Source organism: Macaca nemestrina, chromosome 15, assembly GCF_043159975.1.
Source record: "Macaca nemestrina isolate mMacNem1 chromosome 15, mMacNem.hap1, whole genome shotgun sequence".
Classification (NCBI taxonomy): Eukaryota; Metazoa; Chordata; class Mammalia; order Primates; family Cercopithecidae; genus Macaca; species Macaca nemestrina.
The window spans coordinates 22,681,137-22,694,963 of record NC_092139.1 but is presented as its reverse complement, the minus strand read 5'-3'; the positions used below and the strand labels follow the sequence as shown (position 1 = coordinate 22,694,963).

At 44.4% G+C, this 13,827-nt stretch overlaps 1 protein-coding gene across 17 annotated transcripts in view; it reads right to left on the bottom strand.

The window, feature by feature from the left end:
- The window catches only part of LOC105496374 (protein tyrosine phosphatase receptor type T), a 1,121,698-nt gene that overhangs the window by 50,376 nt on the left and 1,057,495 nt on the right, over positions 1-13,827 (bottom strand). For all 17 annotated transcript variants that reach the window (XR_011613330.1, XM_071079282.1, XM_071079290.1 and 14 more), the window contains one exon: positions 6,342-6,418. Coding sequence is in view for 16 of the 17 variants with exons in the window: in XM_071079282.1 (XP_070935383.1) it covers positions 6,342-6,418 (77 nt within the window). In the remaining variant the exon portion in view is untranslated. The remainder of the gene's footprint in view (positions 1-6,341; positions 6,419-13,827) is intronic.

Sequence of the window (13,827 nt, the reverse complement as noted above, 5' to 3'; positions counted from 1 at the left end):
TCAAGTGGACAGGGCTGCTCAGGCTAAAAGAAAGAAGTAAACCCAAGGGTTTTCTTGAGTAGCTTTGGGAATAGAAAATGGTCCCCTAGATCCTGGAAAGATGCAGTTTCTCAAGTCTACCCTCTTCTGCCATCCCCATCACTCATTCCCACAGCCCTCATCCTCCCTGGCTGAGGCCACAGCACTAACTTCTAGCTGGCCTCCCTGCCTGCAGTTTCACTCTGTAGCCTTGCTGCTTCCTAACCCCATGAGCTTCTTCTTGCACACTGAGTGTGTTATTTCCCTGCTTATAAGCCTGCAGTAGCTCCCTGTTGTCTGCATGGTAATGCCCAAATGCCTTAGCTTGGGACTAGTCATCTGTCTCCATTTTCATCTCCAGCCTCACCGCCAGTTGTCCCTTTTTGTCCACTCCTACAACCCCGTGCACCCTGTGCTTCAGCCTCACCAAGCTGCTCTTGAAATATGCCCTCCTCTGGGATGCAGAGTTGACTCCTTTCTTCTGAGTGGCCCAGTAGGGCTTTGTATATGCTCAGTGAATACAATTCCATGTGCTGCAGTAAATTTTTTTGTACTTTTCTCCTCCTGGGCCATGGGACATGCCAGCCAGAGCTGGGTGCAGTTTATCAGCAGTCTGGTTGGTGAAATACATGCATGAGTGTTTTTGAGCTGAAGTTGGAGCATCCTCTTAATGCTCAGGCTGGAAGAAAAAGAGACCCTGGAGGAAGCTGTGATTTGGAAGATTCTAACGTGCTTGAAATTCAGTGAGATAACATTCTGAGCAAGAGATTCACATTTTAGTTGTGGAGTTAGATGGCTTGGATTCTCTATTTTGTGAGTTCATTTGTTTGCACATTCACTGTCAATCAACAGGTATTAATTAAGCACCTACTACTATGTACAAGGCACTAGAAATACAAAAGTGGACCCGATGAATGTGGACTTTGCTTTTGAGCAACTTGTAGACATCAACAGACTGGGGTAAAGGCTACTAATGGGAAGATGTGGGGACTCTGTGGAGCACCCATGGGAATTGAACAGCCAAGGAGGGCACCTCAGAGGAAGTGGTGGTTGATTGGCTCCTTAAGCCTGGTTTGCGCATCTTGACACCTCTTGTCATTTCCATTTCATCGTTTCAGTGATGTTCCCAGTTTCTCTACCATTCTTTCATCATCCACTGGTTCTTGCTCTTCTTCAGAGATAGGGATCACATGTCCATCCAGAGGCCTTAGCACTGGCCGTTCCCCGTGCCTGCTATGTCTGCCCTCAGGTAACTGAGTGGCTTGCTCTCTCACTCCATCCAAACTTCTGCTCAGTTGTCAATCACGTCTGTGGAGAGTTCATCTCTGACCACCCCATCAGCTTCTTTCCACTTGCTCTGGCTTACTTTTCTTTAGAGAACTTATCACCAAATAGCACACTATTCTTTCTTCATTTATATGCTCCCCCAGTTGAATGGGAGCTCCACGAAGCCAGGGCTGTATCTGGCTTGCTCACGGCCATGTCCCCAGCACCTAGAAGTCAGCCTGGGCCATTGGCCTTGAAAAATTCATACTGACTGAATACACGCATGCTGTGTGCCTGTTCCCATGCTGCATCTGAGTAAAGAGACCCACCTTGGCTTCCAAAAACCCACGCAGTCCCCAAAGAGAAAACATTCCAACCACGAGACTCCTCAGCAAAGGAGATAAAAGGAAATGTACTGCTCAATTGGGGCTCCTCTGGGGATTCGCCAAGAGCGAGTACAGAAAACTTCCTAACCTTAAAAGAACTTTGAGTTCATTTAAGTCCCACCTACACAGCACGCAGATCGACTGCAAACCAGCACTGGGCCTGCCTCCATCTGTCTGTGAGCAATGGGAAAGAGGTTTGCATCCAAAACGCATTTATCTCTCTCTGCACTCATGCATCTGTTACTTACTGGGGACCCAGATACGATATTTATTTCCAGGCTGGTAATTTATAACAGATTTAAGTGGCCAATACATTTTCGGGTGTGCAAACAAACCTGCCAGCAGGATGGTTCAGACAGTAACAGACCACGGCCTCCGGAGGCAGAGACAGGGCTGGCCCCATTCAGCTCATTATCCCAATAGAGTTATTTTAATGAATCATCAAGATCCAATTGTAGAGAAATGATTCTAGCGTGGGCAGTTAGCTCATTAGAGAGCCAGGAAGGATTCTGGCTGGGTTGGAGACCAGGGTGATGGAGTGAGGACCGAGTTAGCTGTCTGGAGCACTGTTTTGCCAGGAACCCAAATAGAGACCCCAGGAATTTTATCTTTGCTGGAGTATATAGTTGGTTCGCAATTAATGGAGTTCCTCACTCTTCACTTTATAGTGGTAACGGTGCAAGGAGTTGCTTGTGGTTGGTTATCTTCCTTTTGTCCCTCCATTTCCCCTTTTTCCTTCCATGGTCTGCTCTGTATGGATCGTACCATGGGCTCCTATGCTTTTTGCTTCAAATTGGGTTTAGTCAATGGGGAACAAAAGCAGGAGCTCAGAGACCAGGAGGAGGTTGGGGCATATGTTCTTCTAGGTTCCTCCCTGCCAGGTCACCATGGCTTGCTTGACCTTGTCACTCAATCAAGGGCTTCAGTTCTTGAAGGGCAGCCCTCTCTCATAGCTACTGTCTTCCCTTATCTGGGTCTAGGGCTGGTAAGGACTCCCTACTATTGTTAGCCTAGTGATACTGCACCCTACTCTACTGGTTTCTCTTAATCCTGTTCACATCTTTATTAAACTTTCCCTGGGTACCCACTTTGAGGAAGCCTATGTCTCCTTTTGGGATCATAACAGATACTTAACATCAGTTATTGCACACTTGTGGGGTGGCACCACTATCTCATTTTATAGCTATCAGAATGAGTAAGTAATTTACCCAAGATCATAAAGCTAGTAATCACAAAGGCCTGGATTCAACAGCCAGGCCTTCGACAAAGACCAGATTCATGACTTTATTAGCCCTGGATTCTAACCACTGAGATTCAGCCCGGAGTTCAATATCCCAAGATAAGACAGCATGAACAGAGGCCATTTTCCCTGTCTGCCTAACCTATTCTTACAGACAGAAGGAAGAGGTCGTGGTGTGTCCTAAGTGGGCAGAGAATTGAAGTTCAGTTGTGTGACCTTGGACAGTGCTCTTAACCTAGAGCTCTGGTTTCCTGTCTTTAAAGGCTTGAAACATGTCTTGTAATGATAAAACAGGAAAGGAATCAGAGGCATAATTAGCACTAGTGTTGTAGAGATTAACTTACACTGAAAGCAGTTTCATTTGTTGCCTATAAAATACCAAAGTGTGTCTTGGCCCTGACTGTAGTCAGATGCTCATTCAACTTTGGATTGAGTGCCTATCTAGGAAAATGACTTTTGCTGGGGGATTCTAGTCAAATGATGAATGCCAGATACAGAAACTCAGGCACGCCAGACCCTGTGTGGGCTGTGGTCCTTAGGGTCACATCCACGCAGCCATAGACAAGGTTGAGGAGAAATGGAAGAATCAACTCAACCTGCATCAATATATGCTGACTCAGTCCTGGCTGTGTGTTGGCTACAAGGTGGTGTCTGGCACTGGGTGGGGAGGGGAAGGAGAAAGAGTGCTAAACTGGGAGCCATTCAGGTCTAGTTCCCATCCTGGTTCTGCCCCGACCAGCTGCATGGCCTGGGACTTATTTGTAACTTCTCCAAACCTCAGCCCTTTCCATCTGGAGAATGGGAATGATAACACCTACCTTGAAGGGTTGTGAAGAGGTTTTGATAAGCTGACTTACTTAAGCCACCCATCATAGGACCCAAGACTGACTCATTAAGAGCCAATTGGTGGTGTCATTGCTCACTGTGATTTAATATTAAAGACAGCAGGGTATGGTGGGAGAGGTACTCTTGACTCAGATTTCTGCTCCCTCCTCCCCTACCTCCTAGCAGTATAATCCTGGACACGTTATATAATTTGAAGAGACTCGCTTACTCATCTGGAAATGGGTAGTAATGTTACTTACCTTGTGAAGTTGTGATACTAGTTAAGGTGATGTTGGTACAATGAAAAGTGATCAGTAATTCTTAGGTTACTATAAACCTTCTTGCCTGGATGACTCTAAGTCACCTTTCAAGGCAGAGCTGAGACATCACCTCCTCCAGGGAGCCTTCACTGGCTACTTCCCTTTCCCACCAACTTGAAGCATTGATTTTCCTTTATGATCCCACAGCCCCTGCTCTGTGAAGGTCTATTTTCTTATCTGACTCCCTCACCAGATTTGAGTCCCTTTTAGGTCAGAGACCTGGTCTTAAAAGTCAGTATTTCCCATACACGGTGGAGGGTCTGCTCTGTGTTTGTGAATTGAATACTGGATGTATGAGGGAAAGGCTGCTGGCATGATGGGTGCATGCTCAGAGTACCCTGCTCTGGGCTGGAGAAAAGCTATTCAGAACTGGCCATCTCCTGTGAACTTTCCTGGGAGGACCACGGTGGCAGAGACGGTGTTTATCTTCAACTCCACTGAAGTTCCAGCCCCAGTTCTTGGCCATGTAGTAGGCCCTTTGTTAATTAGGGTATAGTAAGGGAAACAGAAACCACTCTAGGTGTTTCAGACAGAGGCAATTCAGCATGGGGAGCTGGTTACACAAGTGATGGAGGAGCCAAGATGCCAAACAGAGAATAGTGGGGCAACCCAGAGATCAGGAACTGCAGGAGGCTGCAAGCAACCCTTAGAACTCGTGGGATAGCCGGAGAGGGAGAAATAACCAGAATCCAGAGTCCAGAAATAACCAGAGCCCCAGCAGGCTGACTGGCAGGAGATTGGACTATGGCAGGCCTGCTTGAGGAAAGATGGAGCCACAGACAGGATACAGCCACTGCTGGAGCAGCTGCCCAAGGAAGGGAGTGAGACAGAGAATACACTGCCTTTCCATCATCCTCCAGTCTGTCTGTCTGTCTGTCTGTCTGTCTGTCTGTCTCTCTCTCTCTCTCTCTCTCACACACACACACACACACACACACACACACACACACACACACACACACACACCGGCAATGCAAGGCAGAACAGGGAAGCACAATAAATAGATCTGAGGGCAAACAGTCGAATGACCAATACAAGGCTCAGTAAGTATTTGTTGAGTTAATAACTCACCTGGCTTAGTCTAGATTAAGGGGGAATTCACAAACTGCACCACCACACTTTATAGCCTATCTGTAAATACATTTGAGAGTCTGGGGGACCAATGTGAATCTCTGTGCCATTCTTCAAGACCCATGGGCTGTGAGCTGAGGTCCTGAGAAGCATGGCTTGAATCAGTCACATTGGGTTGTCCTTCTGACTCCAGCAGTCATGTTCTTGCTTAGCAAATGCTCTCACTTCCATGCATACCCTTCTTGGCTCCTGTTTGAGTTTAGTCCCTTCCTCAGTCGTCTCTGGAATACTGGAGCAGCCTCTTTCCTTATTGGTTGTAGTTGTCTTGATTCCAGAATTTCTTCCCTCTGATCTATCTTATCTTTGGTAGCAGATAAATCATCCCAAAGCTCAGTTCTGAGCTGGTCACCTCCTTGATAAAAAATGTTTAATAGCTTCCTCTTGTCTGTGGGATAAAGTCCCACTTCCTAAGCCTGAGCACTTAATCGTCACTGATGTAGCCCCAACAGTATTTTCAACTATTCCTGTTACATATTCTCTGCTCCCCTCAAATGGAGCTGCTATGTATCTCCTTGCCAGTTGCTCCATCTTGGCTTGTGCTATTCTCTCTAACCAGAGGCCCCCCTTCCCTCTCTTTGATTTTAAATCATACCTGTGCTTGAAGTTTTGGTTCACATCATATTTTGCGTTCCTGATGGGAGAAGTGATATTTTTCCCTACCTCTGAATCTCTGCAGCATGTTATCTGTACTTAGGACACTTACCACTTTCTACTTTGCCCTGGAATTATTGATGTGTGCGTTATCTGCCTGCTAAGGTTTTAGAAGGTAGAGACCATGGTGTTTTTTGCATTATGGTTCCCATAGCATCTAGTATACATTTTACAGTAGGCACTTTAAAATTTTTGTGGCATAAATGGTCGTGCGTTTATGTGAATGAACGAATGGATCAACAGACATATATACAAATGAATAAATGGGGTGAATGAGTAAGACCAACAGTTGTCCTGAGGCTCCATACAGCAGGCTACTACAGCCAGCCTGAAAGAGGATACAGCATAAGATGGACAGTCAACTTGGGTTACACTAGTTCCACGTATCAGGGAGGATCCAGACTGCTCTGGAAGGACCACCTTCTGGAGGAGAGTTTGGGGTAAACCACAGATCTTGAGCCTGCAAAAGCCATCCCCAGCACCCAGCCCCATTAAGACACTCACGTCAATGTAGTTGGCATTGATGTAGTCAGAGTGCGGGTCTCCATCCAGCACCAGCAGTCTCACCCGGGAATGGTCGTCTGCAGAGAGAGCAGAAATCAAGGGGATGGTTGATAAGAGGCCCTAGGTGAGGAGGCAGCTATGTCCTCCTTTGGAGCTACTGTTTGTTAATGACAGCACGGCATATCAGGCATTGTGCTACTCTCTCATTTAACTCTCAACACTACCCTCAGTTACTGTTCCCATTTATAGATGAGGAAGCGGAGGCTCAGGGAGGTAAGCACTTCTTATTTTTCTACCTTCCCTTCTGATTTTGTCATTACCTAACTGGATTAGTCACCTGTTTCTTTAAGTCTTAGTGATTTAATCATTAAAACGGGGATGGCAATACCTGCTTCATAGGACAACGTAAGAGAGACCATATAAAAATGCTCAGGACAGGAGAGTGCTGCATCTGGATTAATACACTCCATTTTCATGTGGTTTAAAAACAAACAAGTTTACCTATCTTCCGCACACGCACAAATTGCATTTTCATTTGCCCCTCGGAGTATTGTTGTAGATAGATTGTCAGCCATATATTGTTATCAATACTATCATTAAAGTGAGGCTGACTAAATCATTGTAAAAGAGGTCATCAATAACTAAACATCGTGTTAGAGAGGATACCTTTTCAAACACAATCTAGACATAAACAAGATTTGCAGGCTTTATTTGATAGCATGCTTACTTCAAGTAACACCGAATGAAAACCATTAAAAAGAAAACTAGTACAGCAGAAGAATCAGGATAATCCTTTACAATTAATTAAGTGAGCTCTGACACGCTAATAGACACACACAAGTGGAACACTGGTTGGGTCTAGTTGGGAGGAGGGACTTTGGTTTGCTACCCAGGTCACTGTGCACCTATCATTGTGCAGTCACTGCATCCTAATTCACCTTCCTCTAGGGCAGGAATGGGGTCCCTAAGAAGTGGGCTGGAGAACTCTGGACATCCCCAAGGGTTTTCTGGGAGTCAAGGAGGTCAGGTCAGCTTATCCTCTTAGAATGATACAGCATTCTGCAGTTTACAAGGCACATTTATTTGCAACTAACCAAAACCCCCTTGAGAACTGGGACATTATGCTTTATTCCCTGCTCCATCCCCTGCACCTTTAAAAGATCCTGACATACAGCAGGTACTCAGTAATACATGGAAGAGGTATAATTGGATGACCTCGCTGGGTTCTCACAGTGACCCTGCAGGAGAGAAGTAGGACGGGTTCTGTTAGCCCTGGTTACAAATGAGGAAACTGAGGCTCCAGAAAGCCTGACTGGCCACATGGTCAGTGAATGCTAGAGCACAGAGGAGTGAAGTTATCTTAACTCTGAGTTCAGTCGCTCCTACTTCCAAAGGGGTGTAAGCATAATGTTAGAAACCACTTCAAATATACCTAGCAGAGGGAATTAACTACAGAGAAGTGGTTGCCTGGGTGACAGAAGAGTTGAGCAGCCAGATAGAAGACAGTGGAGAAACTCAGAGATAAGGAGCAACAATGAGAGACTGCCTGCCCTTGGGCTGAAGGGATGGAGGGAGGTGGTGGAATGCGCAGCGCTCAGGAGCTGGGGCCACCTGCTGGAACCTGAAGCCACAATGGGATTCTAGTAGGAGCTGGAGATGAGGAGGTGCTTCCCTTACTGCTAAGGAAGGCTACTGTAGTTGTAATACCCTGGCTTCTCCCTTTCTTCTTCTCTCCAGTCTCCCAGTGCATGTCGTTGCCCAAACCTAGACAGCTGACAGGAGAGCCTGAAAAATGCAACCTACAGGGGTCAGTTACCTGCAATAGTAGAGTGGGAGAAGGTAAGGAATGGGTCCTGTTATGGACAAACAGGCCTAGGGCTGGTATAAGACACACCCCATATCTATCCATTCATTTAAGAATCATTCATTGACTATCTGCCATGTGTCAGGCAGGCACTGTGCTACACAGCGGGTTATACTAAATGCCACTTTTCTTATTCATCGGGGGAAAAGTTTCAGTAGAAGCAACTAGAGGAAGCAGGTGGGTGGTCTAAGCAATCCTTTTGGGTAGGTGGGAGAGTGGAGTGTGACATGGGGGAGGTGTTTGAAGTTAACCTTTATTGAATTCATGGTAGGTACCAGAAACTTTACATACATTATCTCGTTCAATCATTTATGCCTCAAAATAGCCATATAGGTTATTATAAGGATACCAGAATGATATGGTATTATGAGTCTTCCCATTTCACAGATGAAGGCACTGAGACTCAGAAAGATTAAGCAAATTTCCAAAGTTATGCATCATGTGAGTGGCAGAGAGGACTTCTCGATTATGATTTTCTGACCCTGAAACCCTACTCCGTCCACATAACTTGCTGCCCCAGAGCCTCAGGCATCTCACAGACACTACAGCTGGAGTCTGTGCAAACAGTTGGTCCCCAGTTCCTGCAGGATTCTAGCCCCAAAGAGGACTCCCTGGGGGACAGCCCATCCAGCAGGCTGGAATTCAGACAAAGCCTGGCACCTGACTCTCAGCCCAGGGCATCAAGCCTCTGTTACCAGCAGTTCCAGAAGCTGTAGGCCTTAAAAAAGTGAAAATGCACATTGTGTTTTCACTCAATGGTCTCATTATGACTTATTGATTCAGAAATCTCCTTTATTTGTTGAGTTATGCCTCCCTGGGGCCCATAGCACTGGAAACAGAGATTCTGGTTTAAAATGTTGAAAGGGAATTTTTAAAATATAAAATGAAGTTGAAAAACCGGAAAGCAAAAATGATGAAAAACAAAACAAAAAGAAACAAACTTATTTATTCTAGTTAAGTGTTCTTACGGATGAAAGCAATCTCTAGCCACCAGATGATGGTGTTTGACAACATCTCTCCTTCATTTATTAAGAACTTGTTTACTGCATACCTACTCTGTGCCAGGCTAGTTGAAGGGATTAAGAAAGTGCTATCAAATGTGATACTCATGTTAAGGAGTTTGTCAATTTAGTAGAGACAGACTATACGCAGAAGCAAAACTTCCAAATCTAGAAGATGGGGAATAGAGGGCTTTGTGTAGTGACATGTGAATGAGGAATTAAAAATGAGTCAGGTTTGGCCAGTGCACAATGAGGAAGTCTTTCCATCAGAGGGAACTGCTAGAGTGAAGGCAGATATCCTGAAAAAAGCAAGCACAGTTGGGGAGCTGCAAGGGTCTCCTATCCTGGGAAAACAGAGTGTGAGGGGAACAGCGATGGGAGGGGAGACAGAGGAGGCAGCAGCGGGTGTTTCATTCAGAAGGCTCTCCATGCCCTGTGAAGCCACGGAGACCCAAGGAATCATGCTGGGCTCTGCAGGGCAGCCTAATACAGTGTTTCTTTTCTGGGACAGTGGAAAGGTGCTTTATTATGATGTTACCAAAATTCATGCCTACACAGCTAACTTATGTCAAGTGAGATTAACTTTTAATATATGATGTGAGATATGGAGCTGTGATCAGATTTGGCTTCAAATGTTAGCTCCATCACCTAGCAAATCGATTGATCGCTCTTAGCTTTGGTTTCCTTAACAAAATGGAGCCAATACTACATGGCACGAGAGGATTAAATGAGAAAACATAGGTGTGAAAAGTGCTAGGACATGAAGAAATGAGAGGACAAGCCACAGACTGGGAGGAAATATTTGCCAAACACATATCTCAGAAAGGACTTTTATCAAAAATACACAAGGAACTCTTAAAACTCAGTGAGAAAACAAATGACCTGTTTAAAAAATGGGGGAAAGATCTGAACAGACGCCTAATCAAGGAAGATGTACAGATGGCAAATAAGCTTACGAAAAGATGTTTAACATCATGTGTCATTAAGAAATTGCAAATTAAAACAACAGGATACCACTACATACATATTAGGATGGCCAAAATCCAAAACACTGACACCACCAAAGGCTGGGGAGGATGTGGCACAGCAAGGCCTGTCATTCACTGCTGGTAGGAATGCAAAATGGTACAGCCTCTTTGGAAGACAGTTTGACAGTTTCTTACGAAACTAAACATACTCTTACCATACTAGGATCCAGCAATTGCACTTCTTGGTATTCACCCAAATGGGGTGAAAACTTATGTCCACAGGAAAACCTGCACATGTATGTTTATAGCAGCTTTGCTTAAAATTGCAAAAACTTGGAGGCAACCAATATGTCCTTCAATAGGTGAATGGATAAACAAATTGTGGTGCAGATGGTCCCTCCCTTAGGATGATTAGACTTAGGATTTTTTGACTTTATGATAGTTCCAAAGCAACATGCATTCAGTAGAAACCATAATTTGAGTACACATATAATTGTTCTGTTTTTAATTTTTGGTACAGTGTTCAATCAATTCCCTGACATATTCAATACTGTATTATAAAATGCCACTTTGTATTAGATGATTTTGCCCAACTATAGGCTAATGTAAGTGTTCTGAGCATGTTTAATGTAGGCTAGGCTAAGCTATGATGTTTGGCAGGTTAGGCATATTAAATGCATTTTTGACTTATGATATTTTAAACTTATGGGTTTATGGGCATATAACCTCACTGTAAGTCAAGGAGCATTCATCATATATCCATACAATGGCATATGGTTCAGTGAGAAGCAGAAATGAGTTATCAAGCCACAATAGACATGGAGGAAACTTAAATGCATACTGCTAAGTGAAAGAAGCCAATCTGAAAAGGCTCCATACTGCATGATTCTGACTATATGACATTCTGGAAGAAGATAAAACTCTAGACACAGGAAAAAGAGCAGTAGTTTCCAGGCGCATGGGAGGAGGGAAGGATGAATAGGTGAAGCACAGAGGATGTTTAAGGCAGTGAAACTATTCTATACAATAGTGCAATAGTGGATATATGTCATTGTATATGTGTCAAATCCTATAGAACTGTACAACATAAAAAGCAAACCCGAATAAACTGTGGACTTTAGCTAATAATAATAAATCAATATTAATTAATTGTAATGAATGTACCACAATAATGCAAGATTTAATAATAGGGGAAACAGTACGTGGGTGGGAGGGAGTACATGGGAATGATGTACTTTCTGCTCAACTTTTCTGTAAACCTAAAACTGCTCTAAAGAAAAATGCTAGGACAATGCCTGGTACACAGCAGGTGCTTAATAAATGATGGTTTGGGGGCTGAATATGAGGCAGGCAGTGAGCTAATAGCAGACATACTTTGAAACTTGGGGCTTTCCATTTGCACTCTGTACCAAATACAGATTCATCTGTCTGCAGAGGCAAAGAACTATTGTGTGTGTTCACTAAAGGGTGGAATTCAGCTGCAGGTCCACCAGAAAGGCATCGCAAGGAGTGGCAGTGTCCTTATGGTTTATTTATTCATTTTGGGAGATGCTAATATTATTCTGTGTCCCCTTCTTCTTCTAACTTTATATAATTAGAAGGATAAAAAATCGTGTTTACCCACACGCACATGGAGAAAGATGGGGCGGCAGGCGATGGGAAGGCGTTTATACGAGGTAATTTACAAGCAGCCCAGAATGTTCATTATGCTCTATCTACATTTTGCAAGCTTGAAAAACAGCTAATTTGGTACTCCTTGTTTGATATTCAAGACAAGGAGAGGAGTTAAGAGTCATGCAGAGGAGAAGCAAACTCCTCAATGAGGCAAGAGGAAGGTGCAGGTGCCTGCTCCCCTGGCTCTCAGCTGAGGTGAGAGATGGGCAAGAGCTGGCTGTGAGAAGGAGGGAACTGGTGGCAGAAGGCACAAGGGAGACATGGTACCAAGACACAGATTCAAAGAGCTCCATTTAACAGAAGTCTAGGGGAACATCATCACTCAGTCTGCAGTCAATCTGCTTTTTCTTGCTTGAGGTCAAAGACCAGTGGTATGTTGGTAAATGTTTAACAAACAGCTCCCTGTGGGAAAAAAGGCCCTGATCAGTAATATCTGCTGATTTCTGTGGTGTAAATACTCCCACCATGACCGATTTCAAGCTATCAACATAGCATCAACCAGCTCACAAAATTCCTGAAAATTTAACAATCTGCTCCTGCAAGCTGGTATGAGTCAGCTACAGAACACCACTGACAGAGGACAAAGCCCAGCACACCCCGCAATGTCTTGCATGATCTGATGGTTTGGAACCTACTTATCTCTCCAGCTTCACATACTGCTCTGATAACTGTGATCTTCTTTCAGTTGCTCAAATGCACTATGTTCACTCTGACCACAGAGTCTTTGCATGTTCAAAGAACACCTCCATCCAAGCTGGCAGTTGTGCCTGGATCCTGGGCTCAAATTCTTCTTCTCCTCTTAGCTGACCCCTCACCACACCTGTAGACCCAGCCTATCCCTTCCTAAAACTGGCAGCCAATTCTTGCCTTTAGCAGAAGGGAGGTTATGGATTGGGTGGGTTCTGAAGGCAGACATGAGGCTTGTCACACCCTAACCATATCACCTGGGGCAGGTTACCACTTCCCCTGAGCCTTTATTTACCCAGCTATAACATCCAAATCATATATATCTATGCAGACTTGCTGCAAGGATTAAAAGATGTAAAATATGAACCCACCTGGTATGTTGTAAGAAATTAACACAAATATATAAATTCAGTTTTGTTTTTATTCTAGACCTGGGCCAATAGCATCAGCAGCACCTGGGAACTTGTTTGAAATGGAAATTCTTGGGCCCCAGCCCAGACTCACTGAATCAGAAACTGTGGGGTGGGGCCCAGCAATGTGCATTTTAATATGCCTTCCAGATGATTCTGATACACATTCAGGTTTGAGTATACAGACCAATGTTTAGTGATTTAGCATAGAGGTGCTCTGGTTATTCACTTCAATCTGTCTTGGGAAAGACCAGAAGATCTTACTGGAAATGGGCCATAAGACTAGAGACTCACCTTGTGCCAGGTGGTGGGGAACAGAAATTTACCTGTGCGGAAAGTGTAAGATGTTCCAGGCACTTACCAAATGCCATAGGATGCTATGCCATTTGATTCTCATAGTAACCCTATGAGGTCTATTATCATCATCCCGTTTCATGAATGAGAAACTCAAGGCTCCAAAAAGTTTCATAACTCAGGAGAAGGTATAGGGATAAGGGCTTCCTTTTAGAGTTGTAGGCTCCTTACTCTCCTGGAACCATGAGATCCATGACCTCCATACCTTGCTATGCCACACCTCTCCAGCTCCCACTTTCCTCCAAGTTCTTGGACTCCAACATTGGTCCTCATCCCACTAAGGTCTCATGGCCACCCCAGATAGAGGGTTCACTTTCCTCCTTCATACAGTTTTAACTCTCAGAACAAACCACAACTCCTTCTCCCTCCCTTCATCATCAAAGATAGCCCAGTAAACCTGTTACCTCAACCCACATCCACTTAAAGAGAGAAAAAAGAGGTGGGGCTGGGGAGAGAATATTATTTGGATACTTGATATTCTTTCTTCCCGTCTTCTGGGCACTACAAAGGGTAAAGAACAGTGCATTT